Source organism: Aricia agestis, chromosome 8 (genome assembly GCF_905147365.1).
Source record: "Aricia agestis chromosome 8, ilAriAges1.1, whole genome shotgun sequence".
Lineage (NCBI taxonomy): Eukaryota > Metazoa > Arthropoda > Insecta > Lepidoptera > Lycaenidae > Aricia > Aricia agestis.
In genome coordinates this window covers 16,287,873-16,312,234 of record NC_056413.1, presented here as the reverse complement: position 1 = coordinate 16,312,234, position 24,362 = coordinate 16,287,873, and the positions used below count along the sequence as shown (strand labels likewise).

Here is a 24,362-nt window from a genome sequence, read left to right as displayed (position 1 = left end):
TTCTTGATTCCATGACTAATACAGCGTATTTTAGCATGATATATAGGTATTTTCATGTAGACAAATAAATAAACTATGGTTTTTGATAAAAATTTCCCAGCTATCTGATAAATTAAGAAAATTATTGGCCTACTTACAAACATACTACAACAACCATTTTATACGCGGGAGAGCCATGCTTCGGCACGAATGGGCTGGCTCGACCGGATAAATACCACGTTCTCACAGAAAACCGACGTGAAACAGCGCTTGCGCTGTGTTTCGCCGAGTGAGTGAGTTTACCGGAGGCCCAATCCCCTAACCCCTACCCTATTCCCTTCCCTACCCTCAACTATTCCCATCCCTTCCCTTCCCTACCCGCCCCTATTACCCTATTCCCTCTTAAAAGGTCGGCAACGCACTTGCAGCTCTTCTGATGCTGCGAGTGTCCATGGGCGACGGAAGTTGCTTTCCATCAGGTGACCCGTTTGCTCGTTTGCCCCCTTATTTCATAAAAAAAAAAAAACAAAATTGTCACAACCGTACCCAGTTTCTCTTATAAATCTCGCGTAGGTAGGTAAGTATGTAGATACTTTAAGAATTTATTAGATGTTCTACTTGTATATTTAGAAAATAAATAGTAAGTACTTAAGTAAGTATTATTCTTAAAATAATTTGGTATAGAGTTCGCTGTGAAATAAGTAGCAATGCTGAAATAGTAACTTTTTAAAACTTTTGTATGGGAAAATTCATGTCGCCATGGCGTTGGCCCATCCATACAAATCACAAAAAAATGCTCTCTCAGCGCTGCCACTTCTACAGTGAACTCTATATGAGGGACACATACACACCCTAAAGTATTTTCACTAAGTTTTGTTACACCCATGTATTGGTAGGTAGTCTATAAGTTTTGTTACACCCTGTATATTTGGTAGGTAGGTAGGTACTCTATTTTCTATTTCACGGTTACCGTGAATGCATAGAGTTCATTTTAGCCTTTAGGGCCACCGCGAGACCTAACCCGATTCCTGAGTTAACTAGGTTTACCCTCACCGTCTGCGAAGTTTCATAATGTTTCAGAATCTTCCACATTATAAACAAACTAGATCAGGGGTCACCAATTAGTTTCGCTCGGGGTCCGTTTTAAGATATGAAATGACCTTCGCGGTCCACACATTATATTTAAAAAAAATATTAAATATAGGTAATTGCGGAAATTATAAAGGTATTTTTTAGATATCAATGAGAAAAGTAACCATTTTTATCTTTCTGAAGTTTGGAGTGAAATATTGGTGCAAGGACATTAAATCCTAGAGATGTTGAAGTTCTATGATGAACGAAGATCATCTTCAAACATGCTTGGTCCGCACACAATGGGTCGGCGGTCCGGATGCGGACCGCGGTCCGCCATTTGGTGACCCTTGAACTAGATGATAGAGAACTTCGTTGCGCCAAAATTCGTTTATCCCGCGGGAACCTTACTTTTTTTAGGATAAAAGTACCCTATGTACTCCATACCAAATTTCAGCAAAATCGGTTCAGTGATTTAGTGACGTGAACGTCTTCACGCCAACGTGAAGAGGTAACAGACAGACAGACACACTTTCGCATTTATATATAATACAAATATGGGGCGGCGGGCTATAACGTTAGTTTTAAGTTTTCTCACACCCAAGGCTTAATAACCAGCCATTAGCTAAAAGTCGCACGAAAACTGGGAAAAATCTGCTCGTCAAAGAAAACTAAAAAAGCGCATGAAATCTGCCAAGTGCCGACACTGTGCCATGTGACCTGAACGCTGAAAAATAATCCTAAGGCTCTATATCTACCTATTAGTTTGTTATTATACTTAGAGTATGTGTTACTTAGAGATGAAAACTTGTAATTGGCTTTCTGATAATCATACATAAAATTGCCACCGACATTACTTAGCTGTAAGTTTTCCATGTTATATAACATGGAAAACTTACAGCTAAGTAATGTAAATAAATAAATAAATAAATAAATACCGCGTCCTAACGGATTCTACAAAAACAACTGACATTTTCAGACATATTGAATGAAATATTTTCTAATTTCATAATCCAGCGATCGGATTAAGAGCTTACTGCATGTTATTTTTAATCTATTTGCAGAGCCTTAATTATTTTAACTCGTAAAAGCGTGTAATGGATCCGGGGCCTGTACGCACGCGCCACCCCATCACCCGTCAGGTACGATTTCAGTCAGTCTACTACATCGGATGCAGGCGCGTGGCTGCGCGCACTCTACTCCATGGAATTACAATTCACAAATAAAAAAAATGAAACGTCAAATAATTCCTGCAATTAATAATTCCAAATTCAAACACGGAATAGAACGACTGCGCTTCAACATGGCGGAATTCGGACGAAGTGCATAATTTCCGAGTGGTGTGTATTGACTTTTCGTGTTTTGTTTAGTGATAATTGTGATAGCGAGTGATGCCAAGCTATGGGTGTGATAATGACAACTGTTTATGGAATTGGATTAAACATTGTAGCGGAGTTTATGGTGAGTTTATTTCATATTTTTCTATTAAAAAATAAAACGGCCACAAGCTTTTATGTATCATTAAGGTAACCTCGTTTTTATATAAGTTTACTTAAACTTATATATTTTAAGAAAATACTTACCTTATGAGATACTTAAGCAGGATACTTCCTAACGATAAGAACAAACTACCACGTCTTATAATACGTTTAGCAAAAAAGAAAATGTTAATTAAATTTATAGTCTGTCAAAAAACTGAAGAAATTAAAAAGTGGCAACATCGTAGTGTCCCTTTTTTCATAGATTGATTTGAAAGGAATGACACTACGATGTTGCCACTTTTTAATTTCTTTACTTTTTTGACAGACTATATCTATTGCAATAATTATTATTTAAGTAGGTCAATTAATTTTCACGATTCTTATCTCAAACGAAATTTTTCACGAAAGGCATTTTCTTCGATACGTTATCTTAATTTACAAGATAATAGGAAGGAGAGGAAAATTGAAAATTATTATCATAAACTTTTCTTTTTACCGGACGCCAGTATTTTTCAAGAACCGAACCGATTTACAAAAACGTATCACATTTTGTTTTACCCATTTCTTGAGGTTATTTCTGCGCCTTATGTAGGTCTCATAAAAAGCTTTAAATTAGGAATAAACAGATGAATGATACCTCCTTAAATCCTTCATGTTACCCTCAAATTATGAATCATAAATAAACTGGAGCGCGGCAACCTTAATTTTATGCAAATGAAATATTGGAATTTTTCACAGTTCCCTGGAAAATTAGGATTTTCACGAGGTGCGATAATTTTATCCCACCAGCCGTGTTTTATCGGCGCCTCGCAATTTTTAAGAGTGGCTTGTTAGTTTTTTTTCTTTTTTCTTTTGTTCCACAATCACGGGCGAGTGTAGGTGATTAGTGATTAGAAGAAAATAAAGAACTTGCACTAATCAGTTGCTGTCCACACTTGCTTTCTCTTGATTACTAATCGCCTGCACTTATCACTAATACCATATTATAAAAGGTGTAACAATACAAAATGATAATACTTTAGGGTGTGTGAGTGTTGTATACCTCGCACAGAGTTCGCTGTGAAAGTAGCAGCGCTGAAACAGCAAATTTTTTGCGATTTGTATGGGCAAGCGCCGCGCGCATTTCGAGTTACAAATCTATTAGAGCCGCTACTTTAACAGTGACCTTATTCAAGGGACTCATACCAGGCGCGGTCGCAGCCATGAAGTTTTGGAGGGGGTCACTGACTAGTCACTACACTAATAAAATTAAATTAAGAAATTAAAAAAAAACCCCCGCCAAACAACTTTAAAAAGTAATGAAATAATATTTACTGCCTTAAAGTTCAAATAATTCCTAACTTGTGTAAAGTAATATTTTAGTCCATAATTGTTGTCAAGGTGTGTCGGGGGACCGCTAATGTAGATGTTTGATTTCACATACTTAACATCAGTTCACAGCGAACCGAATCGAGATAATCAGCGACTTGGCGGTTGTAGGTTGTAGTTTACTTGGCGGTCCCCCGACACACCGTGACAACAATTATGGACTAAAATATAACTTTACACAAGTTAGGAATAATTTGAACTTAAAGGCAGTAAACATTATTTCATTACTTTTTAAAGTTGTTTGGCGGGGGTTTTTTTAAATTTCTTAATTTAATTTTATTTCATACTTTTTAAACTTGTGTTGGTTAAAGTGCAAAATAATGCCTGTCAACAGAATCTTATTCTCATGATTACCATTTATCAATATCCTTTTTGATGAATTATGAGGCAGTTAATATGAAACCTCCACTTTGGGTTCATACGAAGCTCGGTTCCTATAGAATCCAGGTGATGCTGCAGCTGCAGCATATAAATATTTCTACTGTCTATCTACTTCTTACTGGTTGTCGCAATTAAAATGAGCCCAAACACGAAAGCGATCTGCTCTAAGTTGCCGAGGAGTTGGATATCCTATTGATCACCAGGTGATGCTGCAGCACCAGGTCAACTTTCCATTAATATGTGTATACGTATATTGTATTTTCACAAATGTCACGAACTAGAATGAAATATAAAACCCATCAAACGACTACAAGTTGCTAACGGCCCTTCATGAACCAGATAAACCCTGATTGTCCAGCACTGAGCAGGCTGATGATGATGAATTATAGCTAAGAACACTCTCGATCATGTCAGCTTTCAAACAAAAAAAACTAGATCAAAATCGGTCCATCCGTTTGGATGCTACGATGCCACGGACAGATACACACACAGACAAACAGACAGACAGACAGACACGTCAAACTTATAATACTCCTCTTTTTTGTCGGGGGTTAAAAATGTATCACTCTTATAAGATTCCTTTCCTTTCCTTCCTTTTATTATTTGGTAAGATTTTGGGATTTTCCAATTTGACCTTATAGATTTGGGGGGGGGGGGTCATGTCCCCTGTGACCCCCCGCTTCGGACCGCGCCTGACTCATACACACCCTAAATTATTATCATAATATTGTTTTGTTACTCCAACTACTCATTTTAACAATAACTAATAATTTTAAACTGATATAACTCATTTGACCATCTTTACTATAACATAAGTCGACAATAATTTTACCTGATTCCCTTACCTATATCCCATAACAATATCCAAATTAAATATTTCAAAAGGTTTAAGGATAGGGATTTCCCAAAATATGAAAGGGAGTGTGCAAAATTGTTTTTTTTTTATGAAATAAGGGGGCAAACGAGCAAACGGGTCACCTGATGGAAAGCAACTTCCGTCGCCCATGGACACTCGCAGCATCAGAAGAGCTGCATGTGCGTTGCCGGCCTTTTAAGAGGGAATAGGGTAATAGGGGAGGGTAGGGATGGGAAGGGAAGGGAATAGGGGAGGGTAGGAAAGGGAATAGAGTAGGGGATTGGGCCTCCGGTAAACTCACTCACTCGACGAAACACAGCGCAAGCGCTGTTTCACGCCGGTTTTCTGTGAGAACGTGGTATTTCTCCGGTCGAGCTGGCCCATTCGTGCCATGGCTCTCCCACGTAAAAAATGCTTTAGAAATGATTTAGAATTGCGGAGGAATGATAAATGAATGGTAAATCTTGTAATACATAAAATATATTTTATTACTAGATGACGCCCGCAATTCTGTTGCGCCAAAATTCCTTTGTCGCGTAGAAACCGTACATTGTTCCGGGATAAAAAGTATCCTATGTCCTTTCTCGGGATCAAAGTATCCCCATAGTCCATAGTTCCATACCAATATTCAGCAAAAACTGGTTCAGCGGTTGGGGCGTGAAGAGGTAACAGACAGACAGACACACTTTCGCATTTATAATATTAGTATAGTATGGAAGTATTGATAAGCTATGTCCACACTGTGCACTTTCATCTTCAATTTTCGTCATCAACTTTCATATTGGCGCATTCAATAATTGAATACGTCAAGGAACGCAACGCCAATATTGTCATTTTTGAAGTTTTGGATACGGTCAGAGGGCATGCGTCGCGGGCATGCCTCACGTTCGCTGTTGACTGCGCTATAACGCATGCCCTGGACGAACAGAAAAAGGCACAGTGTGGACAAAGCTATTGTATAGAATACAGATGTTGACTTTTAAATACGCACTATAATTTATACTATTCATAATAAAGTAATGCAGTCTTTTGTTAGGTATTATATATAAACTAATATTTAGTATCCACGGTAATTTTATTAGTTGGGAGAAATAACAGATGTCTAGGTGTAGCCAGCGAGTTCTAGAGTTTCCTAGACTCTACGCTGCAGATGCCAGCACATACAGTAAAGATTCCGACCAAAATCGGACATGTTCACAAACTCAGTTCAGAAATCACAACTACACGTCATATCAGATAATATTGACAGAAACGTTGTCAAACGTCAAACAAAACATTTTGTTTACAGTGCTGATGCTGCCTCCAGCGTGAAAACCTACGCGAAGGCTTAGGTTCTCTAGGCTAGGAAGGAGGTAGGCTCGATACTTTTACTCCAAATCGAGTAATAATTACTGTGTGGACCGCAAAGCTGACAGCTCGAAGGCTCGCATCGAGCCGGCTTGATGGAATGAAATATATCGATTTAGAATAAAACTATCGAGCATATTATGCTAATGTGTGGACGAAATCCCGAGCCGCGGGTTTTGCTCGACATATTGCTCGATCGAGCAAAACCTTATGTGAGTACTTGGTATTAAATATTAATCTACGAAAAATAACGTCTTAATAGTCACTTCATTCTTTAATTTTATTCTCTTCGTTTAGTTGTTGCAGAAAAAAGCAATTTATAAAATTTCGCATTCATCTTAATAAAAGCATCGGCGAAAAACATTTCCACCTAGATCGAGTTATAGCTTTTTCGAGCTGTACAATTACCTACATATATATTAATTAAAGCTTTTTCTTTAGCTGACCATTAGCTTTGAGCTAAAAGCTTTACAATGGCGCGCTGCGGCACATGCTTCATGCATCACTCAATTCGCAGTGGGGAGTGCGAACATACTAGGGCTGTCAAAAGCTGACATATGCACGGCTTCTAAGGTGGTTTTGGTATATTAGCGCTTTTGATTAGCTGACACAAAGATAAACTCCGGCTAAAAACCCAAAAAATGGGTAAAAAAATGTGCATCAATACTAGCTTTTAAATTTTAATAAAGAATGGGCGTTGATTGTTGAAAATGAGGTATCCTTTTGTAAAGCTAGTTAATGAGAGTTATGGCAGTATATGTATTTAAACGACTTCTTAAGTCCGGCGTTACCTGGATAGAATAGATATAACCTAAAATTCTTAAATATCTTATAATTAGCCAACCAAGTTTCGTCTGGGCTTAACATTAACCTTAATTAAAATTCTTGCGCCATGTTATATTATTATTGGCGTTTGAAATGTCTTTAGCAATAAAGAAAACAGATTTAACTAGTAACTAACTAACTAGAACATTTTATCGACGGTCCCTACGTATAAAGCGACATGTCAAAAATAGTGGTTTTCAGGAGAGCGTTTTTTAAGATTCAAACTGTTACTGTAGATTACCATTAAACATATACATAATTATTTTTATTGATCTGTAAAGCTTAATGTAGGCTGTTTGTTATTATATAACACAATTTTAAATATTTACAATATTTTCGCCAATATTGCAGTGACCGTTTTTACGGTAACAATTCAAGACTGCCCATAACGGTTAAGTTGTACATGTCCGTTTTTACTTTGGAAGAATTAAAATATTATATTAGGTCCTAAATTCATTAAGCACTATATAAAATTGTTCGTATTGTCATAATTTATAAGTTTATCATGTATAAGTAATACAAATTTTGCCTCTTCAGTAAGAAAAACTAAAAAACACAGAAATATATTTTTATACGCTGCTAATTTAAGAAGTTTTTTCTATGTATAACATATGAACGAATAAAAGGACATGTCATCAATAACTATAGATCCATAATGAAAAATTCTAATAAAATGTGATCATTTGTTAAGTTAAACTGTTTAATTTTCCAAAGTCTATAAATTTTAGTATAAATACATCAACTAATTCTGTTTTCACTATACAAAAGCATCATAATGTTGAAGATGAAGATGATGAGAATGATGAACTGATTTTATTTACAAAATGCATCGGTGCTATGATTTAGATTTTTATATAATATTTTTGCAAATTTGTCAATGATACCTACTGTAAAAAAAAAAACCATATTTACATCTTGAAGATAACAAATGCCCAGATCATTTGCCTTTTTCTTCTTCTTGGTCTTTTCGTATACTTGAGCAAGGTAATACCTTTAACCTCAGACTTTTATTGCATCTTAATATGAATAAAATATTCTTTGAGGCTTCATTATAAGTTCTACGGTGGACAAGTCTGGACGGTAAAATATAATTCTGAGTCTATTATTATATTCAGCTTTTTCTTGAGAATTTATGAAGGTCGTAATTTTCAGCATTACTATTGAATACAGAGCTGCAGCATGATGCATCTTACATGTTCTTCGCAGGAACAAAATAGTATTTCATCCCAATTTGCGACTACCAAATTGACAGAACACGTTATCTTATTAAGCTGAAGAGTTTGTTTGTTTGAACGCCCTAATCTCAGGAACTGCTGGTCCGATTTAGAAAATTCTTTTAGTGTTTGATAGATCATTTATCGAGAAAGGTTATAGGCTACAAATTATTACGCTAAGATAAATAGGAGCAAGGAAACGGGAAAATTGAAAAAAAACGGGGAAGATTATTTGAAAGGGCTTCTTTTCCCGTCGTTAGTCCATCCATCGAGCAAATAAGGAGTGTTCTTTATAGTTTTTAATTAATGTTACATTATTTATTACCTGTGTTATAAAAATAAATTGCAGTTCATTAAATACATAGCCAATTTAACGCCTTTTGTTTGCAAAACAAATATGCAGTCGAAACTCATACTCACTGTTCTTGCAAAGCCGCAAACATAAAAAAATGTTATTTTCTTTCTTTAAATAAAATAATATAATAGTATATTTCAAGCATTTAGGTTTCCGTGCTTAATAATTGCAAACGGGAACCTATCAGATTTCGCTTTCTATATGTCGTCCGCCCGTCTATCACCAAGCTTCATCTCAAGGACCGCAAATAGTAGAAATTTACACAAATTACGTTTTTTTGTTGGCGCTATAAGAAATAAATTAAAACAAAAATAAAATTTAATGATTATTGTGGACCTCAAACAACAAACGCGATTTTTTTGCTCTATATCCATAACAGTAAGGCACTGATGGTTGTTCATGATGAAAAGAAGCCTCAGCCTCCGTTGCAGCAATTATTTCACATCGCTGATTATTTATAACACTTAAATACTCATATTGGTTTGAATTTGATTGAATGTGTGGCACTAGACCCAACAAAAACGAACAAAAATCTCATAATAGCTGAACGTAAATGATAACAAGTCTAAAAATAATTCGCTAACTTAGAGGTAGAAACGGACATGTACGACATGACGCGGGACAGCGCGTAATTTTCAATGCGGTACAAGACGGTAAGTATAGATGTCCGAATTTAGCACACTAAAATCTAATACAACCTCCGACTTGTCGTCATTTACGTCTTTTTATCTTGGGAATTACTTGTGATGGAAAAATAATAATAATGTAGGAATATGCGTCTCATTATATGGAAAAGCATGATGCAATAAAAAAAGTTGCTATTTTGGACATGACCTTTTATACGTAGGGACCGTCGATATGTACGTTAAAACGGAACTCACAATACGTTTGAGCCTGCGGCTGCAATAATTTACGACTGAAAAATGTCCGTTTACGGTGTTCCGGCAAACGTTTATTTACTGCGTTTAAATATTGGATTTGTTCAAATATTGTACTGCAAATTAAGGGCAGTACTGCAATATTGGAAAGAAGTATTTTAACCGCGCGCGGCAGTCGACATGAACAAGATGTTAAGAGGATACACCAGGGGCTAGAGAAATGAAAAAAAAGTACGTGTAATATCTATAGCTGTCTCCCTTACCTCAAGCCTATACCGCAGAACGCGATAGAGACAACTGCAGAAAATCCAGAAAATCAACGATTCGTCGTCCCCTGATTCCTTCTCCAAAACTTAACCGATTTAAGTACTTTTTTCATTAAAGATTAAAAAAAGGCTTGAGCTGTGTTCCTATGTTTTGCTTTTTTTTGTATAATCTAGCCAAATCTGTTTTCTGGACGTTTGAACACAGCGGAAAATCTGGCCATTTTTTTAGGTTTTTGAACGTTCATATCTTATTTAATAATTAAATTATGAAAAAAAAGAAAACATAGGGACATTGTATTAGTGGCCGTAGATATTCAGGAAAAAAATTATAACTCTACTAGCATTATCCAGGGAGGAAACAGGGGACAACGTTTGTATGGAAAAAATGGCGGTGTGGAATCCTCTTAAGGGGGCGACTAACCCTAAAGTGTCGATTTTATAATTCATTTTTATACTTGAAAATAAGCCCCGAATTGTTTCATTATTTATTTTATTTAAAATTTATTTTTAATTATTAAAGTATAAATATAACTAAGTATTTTGTGAACATTTCAGGCTACCTTATGCCATGATATCGAGCAAAAAATTGCAAAAAAAATCAAGTTTGCTGTATGAGAGCCTACCTAAAATATTTCATTTCTTTTGTTTTTAGTATTTATTGCTATAGCGGTAACAGAAATACATAATCTCTGAAAATTTCAACTCTCTAGACCATAGTCTATCTTGATTTATAGCCGGAGACAGACAGACGGACAGACAGAAGGACAGACAGACGGACAGACAGATGGACAAACAGACGAACGGACAGATGGACAGACAGATGTTCAGGGAGACGGACAGAAACTAAAGTCTCAGTATAGGGTCCCGTTTTTACCCTTTGTGTCCGAAACCCTAAAAAACACACTTGGCCAATTTTAGAAGCTCATAGCGAGGCAATGATTGGAAATAGATACAAAGTGTAAAGCACAACGTTGTAGAGAATTTAATTAGCTTTTATTATGTAGTACAAAAAAATTTCATACGAAGCATCGTTTTTGGTGAGTAAGCAAAAAACCAAAAAACAGGACCTTCTTTGCCCCCGCGCCGCGCCGTGACAAAAATATTGTGACGTGCATCTGCACCGCAGGAAAAAGGTTGGGAACCCCTGGTTTATAGCATTCATAATCACACGTTTGTGAAAGGTTGTATTATTCTATCAGGTTAACGTAGAAAGGCAACATAACAGTTCAAACGTAGAGTTCGCAAATGACGCCTCTATTGTAGAGTTTTGCAGATTTTTAGTTTTGTTGATTACAGAACGCTATAACGGAACACTGACGAGCTGATTTTTTGTATATTGATAGATTAATAGTCATTCAATTTAAGAGTAACATTGTCCTACAAATAAAACAATCCATATTTTAGGACCATCAAGTCAAAGTATGAAATCCTTTGTATCTCTGTTAGCTACCACTTTCGAGATTTTTCGCAGATAAAAATGTTGTTCGTCTTATCAAAATGAAGCTTCTCACAAAATTAGCTTGATAGTAATAAAAAATATATTGTTCTAGGGCTAATTTATTAGAAGTTCATGTAAAAAATAATAACAAATATTAATATTATGTTGGCATCCCTGCATCCGACGCAATTCGCGCCAGGTTTTATTGTGTGTATGAATGGGAATTGGGAACTTGTTTTTGAGCTCACAACTCAGTGTTTAGACTCTTATGCCCTTGACATAAGATTAATAATTCTGTAACAAGAGCCTTCAATTATGCAGTCAACTTCGAACAATTCGATCGGATATTTTTAGCTCTGTTATAGCAAATGAACTCAATTTTTGTTCTTTTTCGTTAAATTTATACAAAAACGATTTAATTTACTTTGGTTAAATATGGTTATTTAAGTCGAAGTAGCCCAAAGCTTAAGAATTTTATAGTCACACTAGCTGTTGCCCGCGACTTCGTCCGCGTGGACTTCAGTTTATAGCGCGCGGTGTCAATAAAATTGGTGTCAAAAGCTTTTTCGAAACCCTGGTACCCCTTAAATCAAAATACCCAAAACAGCCGTGTAGTGTGCACATAATATGTTTTTTTTAATTAAGTAAACTTTTTTATACCAAGCTTATTTATCGTTACACAACTTAGCTGCATTACACAACTTTAGCTTTGCCCAATACCCAAAAACTATTTAGTATTTATTATTGGTAGTCTGTTGTTTCTGATATCTATGTTGGTACGTGAGTTATTTAATAACATACTATAACAATCGAAAGAATCGAAATATTAACTCAACATGGTACCACCTCTTATAGAAATACATATGAGCAAGCGATAGCGCGATCTAGGCGACTCTTGGCGCCATCTGTTCTAGTTTTTGGAACTAACTTAATTTGAACAAATTTACGCATAAACACCCCTTACAACCCCTTTTTCCAGTAAGAAGTAGCCTATGTCCTTTCTCAGGCTTTAGACTATCTGTGTACAAAATTTCATTACAATGGGTTCAGTAGTTTTGGCGCTGTTGTTTTTGAATTTGATATCTAAGTTGGTAGGTGAGTTATTAGTTAGAAACGTGTATAACAATCGTAAGAATCGAAAGGTCTGACTCAACATGGTACCACCTCTTATAGAAATACGCATGAGCAAGCAATAGCGCGATCTAGGGGACTCTTGGCGCCATCTGTTTTGAGTTTTTGGAACTAACTTAATTTGACCAAATTTACGCATTTTCACCCCTTTACAACCCCTTTTTCCAGTTAAAAAGTAGCCTATGTCCTTTCTCAGGCTTTAGACTATCTGTGTACAAAATTTCATTACAATCGGTTCAGTAGTTTTGGCGTGAAAGCGAGACAGACAGACAGACAGACAGACAGACAGACAGACAGACAGAGATACTTTCGCATTTATAATATTAGTATAGATTTTATGTGTTTTAAGCTATTTCAAAGTTTTTGCATGGTGACCTACGAATAATAAAAACTAAGGAAACGTAACTCCCATACTATTACCGTCAAAGACATAGAAGTCTTTGATTACCGTTAATTTGGTTCCTTTCGAACTGTCATGTAACGTCAGCCTGATACCGCTGTAGCCTGTAGGCCACCTAAATATTGAAAATGTGTACCTTTTTTAACATGGGGAAATGCTTTACGCTTCCCCGATAAATTGGGGATATCGGCCGGGGTATGTTAAACTACCCAGTAGGGTCTACCCACTAAAACCCCATGGTGCTCCACTCCTAGCTTAAGGCAGAATTGCGGGTACGATAGAACCTACCGCAACTCTGCCTGCACACATTCTTGACAATATGTAGAACACAGATTTTAGAAGTAGAACATGTTTTTTTGACGGTGTCACTTTTCCTTAGTTTTTATTACTCGTAGGTGGCGACAGAATCGAGAAATTCCGTAACGAAAATCAACCTTACAAATCTAAATCTAATGTCGTTTCAGTTCGGTAGACTTTACTCTTCAGCGCGGTGTTTATATGTGCGTGCGAATAGACGTATGCGTGTAGACTAGTTATTGCTATGCAGTATGCAATAGCTTTACCGCGGCTGTCCCCGAGTGCCGCGCGTATTTTTTTGCCTCGACGCCGTTTGGACTGAATAAAACAGTCTACAGTGAAAACTACGGAGGACTTTTCATTAGCTCTCATCACGTCAATTAGTGCTGCACCGTGTGTGCATTGTTAACGCGAACTGAACAGCTGTGTTTTAATTTAGGAGTTAAGAGCGGGCTGCCAAATTTTTCTGTGTTTTCTAATAAGTATTACGATCCCGGAAGACGATTGACTTAAATGAAATTGAGATTTATTTAATCATTGTATATTTATCTGTATTTGCCTAACGGAAAACACGATTCACTTATTTTGACTCGATAGTTATATTTTTTGAAATTATGAATCTTTCTGGGCTTTTCTACAAATATCTGTTACACTTATTCAGTTAAGTACTATCATTAAATAATTTGCACTACCACAATCACACACTTTATAAAATAATGGCTAAAGGTAATATTAGTATTTAATTTTTAAGTAATCATCAAAAACATTTTTGGGCTTACGACCTTTACTTTCATGCTATTAAGAGGGAACCGTTGTTACGCGATATTGTTCACTATAAACTGCAGCGCAAAGCACAATGCTCGGTGGCACGATAGATGGAAACATTATAATATCACGATTGGAGGATAGCGGGGTGTGTAGACCGGGCTAGCGTGATTTGATATTTCTGACAGCATGCTCTTAATGCTATTTGTAAACGAACTACTAAGAAGGGTGTATGTTTTTTTAATAATGTAGTTAAGTACTAGTTATTTTGTACCAAGGTCCAATATAGATCCGATAAAAGCGGGCGCTGCATTTAAAAAAATTGCAAAGTAAACTTTTTCATTAAGATATTAGAAAAGAAAATAAATTCTAGAGGATTATAATATTTTAATAATTAATTTATAAATAAAGGACAATGCAGGCTGATGTTTTTGATGACTGTAAAGACGATCTCTCGCCAGTTGTGTCAGTCATCCATCCCACGTGGTTACGAGAGTGAGGCAACAGACTTTGCGCAATATTATGTGTACTGTGCACAATATACTTGGGCACTATAAGTTACTACGTCACCGAAAAGCTTTGTCCACACTGTGCCTTTTTTGTTCATCAAGGGCATGCGTTATAGCGCAGTCAACATCGCACGTGAGGCATGCCCGCGACGCTATGATACGTTTTTTCTTTCCAACGCGGGTGAATTTTGACTCATTCAATTATTGAATATGCCAAACGAAAGTATGAAGTTTGTAGTTCAATAAAAAGATGATGACGAAAATTGAAGATGAAATTGCATAGTGTGGACATAGCTGGTGTGGGAGCCATTCCTCTGCGGTTGTTAATTAAAAAGTAATGTAGGCGTTAATGTTAATTAACCTTACGACTTTTGCGTATGTTCAATAAATTAAATAAATTACAGCGTTGTGCTTTATTTCGTTGTTTGCACTGAGGTAATAATTTTTAAGCTGTTGCTAACGGCCGTACTCAGTAACGTTTACTTGACTTAAGTTGGACGCTGTTAAGCATTCGTGTACTAACCCACATAAAAATTACGTATTGAGTTATGAATGCAGTTATGTTCTTTAGATGATTTAGAACAAGACTGCATTCAAAATTTATTAACAAAAAAATTTGTGGGTTAGGACACTAATGCTTAACAGCGACCAGTTAATGAGTCTTTTAAGTAAAGCTAATTTTGACTAATATACTAATATTTAAGGTTGTTTAGCGAGTTCTATTACAGTTTAATCTTAATTGTAAGCTTCCAGGACACTTGAGTAGCCATAATTTCCGAAAAGTAAGGATATTTAAAAAAACTTCCGTTCGTTGTATACGAGTAGCTTCATCTTTTATTAAAAAAATCTTACCATTTATCATCAGATTTTACTAGATGTAGCCTGTGACTTACATTATGGCATTGAAGGATCGGACACCGGTGTCGAGACACATAGTATATTAGTAGTAATAAGTTCTGGCGGATTTCTCCGTGACAAAACTATGTTCTTGTCCTAGAACACCCTACAAAATATCATCAAAATTGATTAAATTACTTACTGCTAATAGTGCCAGATTCTTCCAGACGGAGTACAGACATGTAGAGGTTTACCTATTTACATAAAGGCCATCCCCCGAGCAAACGACCTTGACCATACATTTGACGCGTTGCCGAGATGGCACAAAAATCCTATTTTTTTACTTATCTTAGTTCAAAATTGATCTAAACAATATTTAAAACGAATACATTGTAGTTAATGTTCACTATAATTGTCGTGTGTTTCAAATAATGAGATGCTCAAAGTATGCTTTAATTTTAATAAATTGGTATTACTGGTGGAAACTAATATAATAAACAAAAATAGAAAACTTAAAACGGGGAAAGGAATGTTGATATACTGAAGATTATTGCTGTATTTTTATTATAACTTTGTAGCTTTCGAATTATGAGTGTGACCCAATTTCACCAACCTCTGTTTGTTAAATCCTAACAAGGCATTACATAACGGACCTTGGAAAATTAAACAGACTGTTAAAATACTTGTCCCACAGTAAAAATTTAACAGCGGATTAGTAAATACAATGTTAAGTGAACAACGAGTGAATAACATTCAATTCGTTCGTTCTTGTTATAAGGCGACGAAATTGCAATGTACAAGTTTAATACGACTGTTGGCTGCAATGTGTCATTTTCACCTTATTCGTATAATACGTCATCTGGTAGATAATGCGACCAAATTAAAATATCACTTATCGCATACATTTGTTACACTACAATAGTTATTTTTAATTTATCAGGTTAACAATTATGATCTGTCAAAGCTGAAAACATGAATCATGATACAAACTTTTATTTACTTATTTCGGCTTGGTAATTTTGATACAAGTCAGTGTATTTGCAATGTCAAGGAAAATCCGAGGACTGAATTTTTGACCAAATGAAAATAAATAATTATGCATAACATGAAAAATAATAAATAATAATATGTAAGGATGTGGCGAAACATGGCAGCAACACTCAAAAGTCAAAACAGATTATTTTATTGATATTGGATATTGTCTTTGAAAGTTGTAGTTTTGACTATTATAACGGCCTGTTATATATTTAACGGACCTCCTCAGCAGGAATTAAAATTTAACACCGTGTTAGGCAATTTGACATGACATTAGCGTATGATGGAACGCTCGATAGCTTTAACAGGCCGTTAACTGATTTAACAAGCCATTATTTATTTAACATTGCTTGATGAAACTGGGTCTAAATACGGCAAATTGGTATTACTTTGGAAGCTAATATATATACAGGTTGTAACAAAAATAAGTGATAATACTTTAGGGTGTGTACGCGTTCCTCGCTCGGGCCCTTGCCCATACAAAAGTGAAAAAAAAAAATTCGTCTTTCAGAGCTGCTATTTTCAAAATGAACTCTCTACAAGTATATATATAAACAAAAATAGAAAATTTAAAACGGGGAAAGGAATGTTGATATACTGAAGATTATTGCTGTATTTTTATTATAACTTTGTAGCTTTCGAATTATGAGTTTATAAGGCTCTAAATACGGTAAATTACGGAGAGAGATTCCTCCGTAGAGGAAGAATTATTGTTATGTAACTAAAGGCATGAAGTTTTCCGTGTACTGATGATGTCTTGGCTGTGGAAGTTTGAAGTTGTAACGAGGACAGATGTCGACTGTCGTTCACAGGATAAATTGAAATATTGCCAAAACACCAGCCCCCAACAAACTTCGAGGACGTTTTGTCTGAAGACCAAGTTTAATTAATTCCTGATAATATCCATTGTAATTTGGAGAGGTTCGGAAATCACTTAAGATTGTGATTCTTGGGTAAAAATATGCGAGGATGAAGTAACATAAATTCCGTTCATCAGGGTCATTCTGGTATTTTTAACCCCCGATAAAAAAGAGGGGTGTTATACCTTTAACAGCTTCGAAACAGTACAGCTGCAAATTCGTATACTTATATCTATTAGAACATCAAAATAAACTTGTATCTATGCTGCTGAAATTGTACAGAACAAGAAAAACCTATTCAATTAAAAAATTGTATGTTCTTATTAGTGGATAGGCAACCTGTCATTATATATTTTTTTCCATTTTCCTTTTTCCACCTTTGTCCTAGGTTGTTAAAAATCATGGTGACTGTAGTAACGCCGTACTTAGTGTAATGCGACAAAGCACTTTGTGGGAAATACATTGTTGCATTAATGATGGATACTTGGACAGTGTGCTGTGTAATGTGTGGCACAATTGTTGCGCACTGCTCTACAGGGCTTTTTAATTCCTCGCCAGGATACCCTGATCGAAAATTCATAAAACGGTGGAAGAGAAGCCCGCCAGCTCGGCATAGAAGAGGAGCATCTCCCTCTCCTTCTACATCATTGGAAAAAGCAACAGCTTTTTCATTTTCACTTCTGCCGGAAACTTCTGCAACACGTCTTTTATAGCAACAACAACAAAATTGTCTTAATATATATAGCTGATATTTTGCATTGTGAGTTTCAGACGCGTCTCATCTTTTTTTTTTTTTATGAAATAAGGGGGCAAACGAGCAAACGGGTCACCTGATGGAAAGCAACTTCCGTCGCCCATGGACACTCGCAGCATCAGAAGAGCTGCAGGTGCGTTGCCAGGCTTTAAGAGGGAATAGGGTAATAGGGGAGGGGGGGGGGTAGGGATAAGATGGGAAGGGAATAGGGGAGTGTAGGAAAGGGAATAGGGTAGGGGATTGGGCCTCCGGTAAACTCACTCACTCGGCGAAACACAGCGCAAGTGCTGTTTCACGCCGGTTTTCTGTGAGAACGTGGTATTTCTCCGGTCGAGCCGGCCCATTCGTACCGAAGCATGGCTCTCCCACGTATGCATGGCTCTCCCACGTACGCTCTTCTCGCTGAAAACCGTAACAGCAATGCGATATCTCTCTGAATTACTTTTATCGTAAGTCCCAGTTCGTCCATTATAAAGCGAAAACATTCAGGCCAATTTCGGAGATTAAACGAAACGAAAATCCCAAAGCCCGACCTCGAAGCGAAATGAAATGTTTTTAAATCTTTCAGCAGGTTCCTGAGCATTTGCCGATAAGATTTCATGAGGCACATAATTTATAGTGTTAGATATATTCAAACGGTGAAGGAATAGCAATTCGAAAGCAGGATCGTTATTGGAAGATTAGGGAGATCGCATTTGAAGCGGAACAAACAGCGCGCAATCCTAAATTGCGATATCGAAGTTTCTGAGATCAGCGCGACATAATATTATCACATCTGGAAAGTGAAATAACAAATAGCTTTGTTCACACTGTGCCTTTTTATGTTCGTCAAAAGCAAGTCGACAGCGAACGTGAGGCATGCCCGCGACGCATGCCCTCTGACCGTATCCAAAACTTTCGCTTTGTTATTAAAAATGACAGTTGGCGTTGCGTTCGTTCACTTCTTTTGTTTTCTTTTGTTTCCTTGTTCGTTGAATTCAATTATCGAATGATCCAAAACTAAAGTTGAATGAAGATGACGAAAATCGAAGATGAAAGCGCATAGTGTGGACATAGACATAGACTTAACTTACTTTTAAACTCTAAGAAAACCAAATGTTTAAAATTTACTTTGCCCAATGTTTGGCAAGTTCAAACCAATTTACTATTAAATGATGAGAAAATGAATTTGGTGGACTCCACTATATTCTTAGGCATTACATTAGATAGTAAATTACAGTGGGGTCCTCATATTGCTAATCTTGCAGGTAAGCTCAGTTCTGCAGCATATGCAGTCAGAAAAATTAGGGAAATTTCTGATGAAGACACGGCAAGACTAGTTTATTTTAGTTATTTTCACAGTAGAATGTCTTATGGTATCCTTTTATGGGGAAACGCTGCCGACATCAATACAATTTTTGTGCTGTCAGCTTTTGAATCTCTGAGAGAAAAGTTTAAAGAAATTGGTATTGTAACTGTTGCTTCTCAATACATTTTGGATAATGTATTGTATGTTAGAAAGAATTTAACTAAATTTAAAAATAAAAGTGATAGTCACGGTAGAAACACTAGAAATAGGCACAAGCTGGAAATACCAATGATCAGACTTAGCAAAATAAGTAAATCTTTTAAAGGTCAATGTGTACGCCTTTACAATAAAATCCCGGAAAACGTTCAAAATCTATCAATTAATAAATTTAAAAAAGTTATTAAAGAACGTTTGTGTGCCAAAGCCTACTATACGGTCAACGATTTTCTAAACGATAGCACATCTTGGGAGTAGGATGGCTGCTTGCAAGGCTGCTTCTACATTTATTATATGTGATGACTTACAATTGTGTATTCATATTGTATAGATTAAGTTATTTACATTGTAAATTTTATTTTTTTAAAAGACAAATTTTCCACTTTTTTTACTAAAAAGTGGCCCCGTGCGAGTTTCTTACGCCGGTTCTTCTCGCCGGGTTAGTTCCCGAACCGGTGGTAGGCAACATGTAGTTCAACGTTCTGAAAATATTTGATTCAAATTTATTCAGAAATAAAACAATTTTTATTTATTTTATAGCTAATGGGCTTCGGCCTCAGTCCCGACTCCTGACTGATAGCACTCCACTCGGACAAGACATTCTTTCTGGCCACCACACTAGGGGTAAATATTTCACATAAAAGCTATTTTATCTATTTTAGCTCGATAGTCGTTAGCCATAAATGTTATGGGGCCCTTTGACCTTAGTACGAGAGTCAGAGGATAACTTGACTGATTTTTTAAATCTGCACCCATTCTTGACATTCTTAATATTTGTCGCAAGACAAGCCATAATATTATGCCTTTTAAAAATTGACTAAAAATCCCATTCCTATAACGGTTAAGGACAAAAACAAGATTAATCTGGGTTGAAAAAGTGATGATACGAAAGCTTTTTGTCAGCGAAGAGTCAGGGATAACTGAATTCTGTTTGATTGTTTGAATACCTGGGATCGATTGTATGAATATCTGTTTATTCTGTAGGTTACATAGCTTTGGATTTTGTGTAGATAATTTTTTCTATGTACCATCGAGGAAGTTGATTCCTATGCAATAGGGAATATGCAAAAAAAATAATTCCATCTCAAATATATTTTTTTGTAATCTTTATCATCCTCACATTATAATCAAAAGGTATTTTTTTTATTAGTTATCATTTAAACCCATAAAATGTTGTTTAAAAAATGAAAATTAATGGAGGGAAATTCAAACTTACTAAACGCGCCACCATTGGTCGAAACGAAATGTGACGTCAGATGTTACATATCGGCGTCGATATTCATACCGTGGTTATAGTATTTGTTAGAAAAATAGTTTAAAACTGGTGATTTCTAGTGAATCTATATTTATAGTGATATACTATATGAGTATATTAGGTTTTATAAATGAGTATATTAGGTTTTATCAAAGCACAATCGGACTATCTACCGAGAATAAATGCATTTATGATGTTAGAATATTTTGCATCAAATATTGATTTTACGATTTTATTTAATTAGACTAGCTGACCCGGCAAACGTTGTTTTGCCATATAAATTATTCTTTCGTTCTCAGACCTAACAAATGTATTTAAGTATACAAAATTTCAACAAAATCGGCTTAGCCGTTTTGGAGGAGTTTGCGCACGAACAGTGACACGAGAATTTTTATATTTTTATATATATTAGATTAGATATTCCAATTATTATGAACAATTTACGTTGAGTACCTACGTAAGTAGCTACTTGTTTGTTTCAGATCTTCTATTGCAAAATTAATTTGCTTAATTTGACTAAATCGCATGAAGATGTATGTGATGTAAGATGTATGCTATATACGTAGCATACTTACGTTGAAATGATCATCACAATAGTAATAAACACGATAGTGGAGATACATTATCCCTTTTCATCATCTTACACCATGTTTCTCGTATTTTTACATCGTTTGGAATACGAAAAATACTTTGTCAGGTGTGTTTCTAGTAATGCTTTTGCACTTCAGTATCACACAATACTTGTAAGAAGGTTTTTAGCCTCTTCCATGATCTCAATAGCAAATAAACCCGAAAATAAGTACGAAGTAACTGAATCACTAAAGGAAACAAACACGGGACATAACATCTGACGTCATCAACATGGCGCGCTAAATGCCGGCGTTTGAACGCTACAAATTTAATTAAAGTTTTAAATTTCAATTTAAATAATAATTTGAATATTTTGAAGCCTATTAATGTTTCATTCTCATTTATAAAAATATAAAGGACTAATTAAAGTCATAAAAAAAATCACGCATATTCCCTATTGACAGACCAACGTTATTTGGCCGAGCATGTCAATTCAATGTTAATTGTGATCTGTCAGCTAGGTTTGACGTAACGCAACCAAACTACTTAGGTCCCCGATTTGCATAGGAATCAACTTTTCTGATAGTACCATATGGTACCATCAAAGAAATTGATTTATAGGAAGTTGACGGACCTTAAAGTCATTTAGACGGATTATGATGTTTGCTGTGTAGCTTGTGATATTTCGACTGGGTTTGAGTTTTGACATAACGCGATTGGTCGCGTTATGTCACACCCTGACCCAGCCGAATTAATCCTTCAAGCCCACTGACCGTTATACAAGTACGCTGGACTTATGATACCCTTTGAAATTACAGCTATTTTTTGTGCCTATTTCCCTCGAAGAGAACTAAATCTGACGTAAAAATGACCTTTGAAAGTCGCCACATTGGCGCTGATAGCAGTAGTGAGAGTACTTGGAACTAATACTAGTGACGACAACTGTTGTTATTGGTTGTGGTTACGTCAAATTTAGTTCTCTTCCCCCGCATTGGGGGCGCTGATTCCGCTTCAAATAGGCACAAAAAGCAGGTGGATATCATAAGTCCAGCGTACTTGTATAATGGAGGTCAGTGCTCAAGCCCCATAAGAGCACCGGTGATCGCGATAACAATAGAATACAATAGCATTTCTAAGAATCGGCGATCGAAGGATTAAGCTGGTCCGCCATGTGCCTACTCGTTATTAATTGTCATTGTCGTTCCTTGTGTTGTCCGTGTTTTATCAGCAAAATGGTACCTATTCTGATGAAATGTCAAACCTTGCTTGACTTATAATAATATCGAAATGCTCCTCCCCACGTTGCCGCGTTGTACCATAGTGGATAATGGATGTCGCAATGGCATGCACAGAAAACGTCGGTCACAAGCAATCGTAGACGAATATTCCCTATACTCTTTCGTGATCGCTTGACCAATCCTTTATAAATCATAGTTCATAGGCCAATACTGGACATAATAATGGTGCCTTCTTTATGTGCGCAGTGAATTAATTTCAATACAAGCGGAAACACCTGGGACTTGGGTTCGACTCCTTTAAATGGTCACCCCATTGTCGCGTACAATATGGTGTGACCGTATGACGCACTAAGGCGTTAAACAGAGTTTAAGGTGGCTTTCCGATACTTGGGGCACGCGATCGCAATCGTTTTTTTATAATAAAATGCTTTTTTATGAATTCTAACGACTCGAGTTTCGGCCTTTTTATTTGGTTTGAGCTCTCGGCTGTAAGTTTCTTTAATTTCAATAGTTAAAACGAAATGACACTCACATTTTTGATGGGCTAAGAGCATCCCTTTATGTAAAGGAAGAAAGGACGAGACGCGACGGCGTTTTTAAATAGTGGTGCCACGCCCTATGCATGCAGCTCAAAACTCGAATTCTTATAATAAACCATAATATAACATATTATCATAGTGAAATTTCTGAATCGTCACCCTGCGTTTCAGTGCGGCCTGACCCCTTATATTCTTAATAGGACTAATAAATGAAACGATGCACAGTGTAACTCAGTTATGTTTAATAATTTTATCAGTCATGGGTCCGAACTCGCCAGATCCTGTTAGTGTTTCCAGATTTCTAGAACTTTAGTGCTCAACACGTCGTGTGATTTGGTTACAGAACTATCTTGTTCTAGATTTTAGTCGCCAAGGCTCGGATAACCTAACTTACATTAACCCGTTATAGTTTCATTTTGACTCTTAAACTTCTCAAACTCAGTTGAAAAAGCTAAAACGTCATAACTCTGACAATTAAACTTTTTAAAATGCTACAAGAAGTTCAAACGTCATAATAGTTACCATAAAAGTTGAAGTTCAAAAAAGTTTAAATGTAAACGTGGGGAAACAAGTACTTCACCTTCGGCTAAGTAATGTTCGGCGAAAGTTAATTTCCCGAACATCGGAGAAATGTAACCCTAACCACATATTAGTAAATAGGTACTACGATCTTCGTAGGCCGCGTGCCGCTAGGATTGGAAAGTCACATCAAAATGACAGTTAAGTCGGACGTAGTCTACGTCGGACTCAACGAGGGCTCCCATACAAAAAACACAATTTTCAGCCTATTTTTTGCTCTATTGTGGTACGGAACCCTTCGTGCGCGAGGCCATCTCGCACTTGGCCGATTTTATTATGTTTTAATACTGTCTTATAATAACGTTCTTAATTAAAATCCTTGGAACTAATAGGTCTAGCCTAATTAGTAATTAGAGCTGGCTGTATATTAGTTTTAATAAGTCCGGAATGTAGGTAAGACCTAGGTATTAGGGCTTATAGCGACCTGTAACCCGGTCACAGTAATCTTGTAGCCGGATTTATACGGATTACTAGACTAGCGCAAGACATATGAGTCTGATATTAAAAAGTTAATAGATGAACAAACTTTCTCATTATAGTTGCATACAGGTTTCGGTGACCGTGAGCGGGGTTTCATTGAAATTTTACTTGTAGGATAGTTTTAGGGTGGGTTGGACCAGAGGCGTGGTT

At 36.2% G+C, this 24,362-nt stretch overlaps 1 protein-coding gene across 2 annotated transcripts in view; it reads left to right on the top strand.

The window, feature by feature from the left end:
• The first annotated feature begins 2,222 nt into the window (after positions 1 to 2,222).
• LOC121729339 overlaps positions 2,223 to 24,362 on the top strand; it is a 96,610-nt gene continuing 74,470 nt past the window's right edge. The window contains exon 1 of one of the 2 annotated variants that reach the window (XM_042117818.1): positions 2,223 to 2,511. In XM_042117818.1, coding sequence (XP_041973752.1) covers positions 2,442 to 2,511 — 70 coding nt within the window. In that variant the 5' untranslated portion in view covers positions 2,223 to 2,441. The remainder of the gene's footprint in view (positions 2,512 to 24,362) is intronic. The other variant, XM_042117817.1, reaches the window with a different exon arrangement.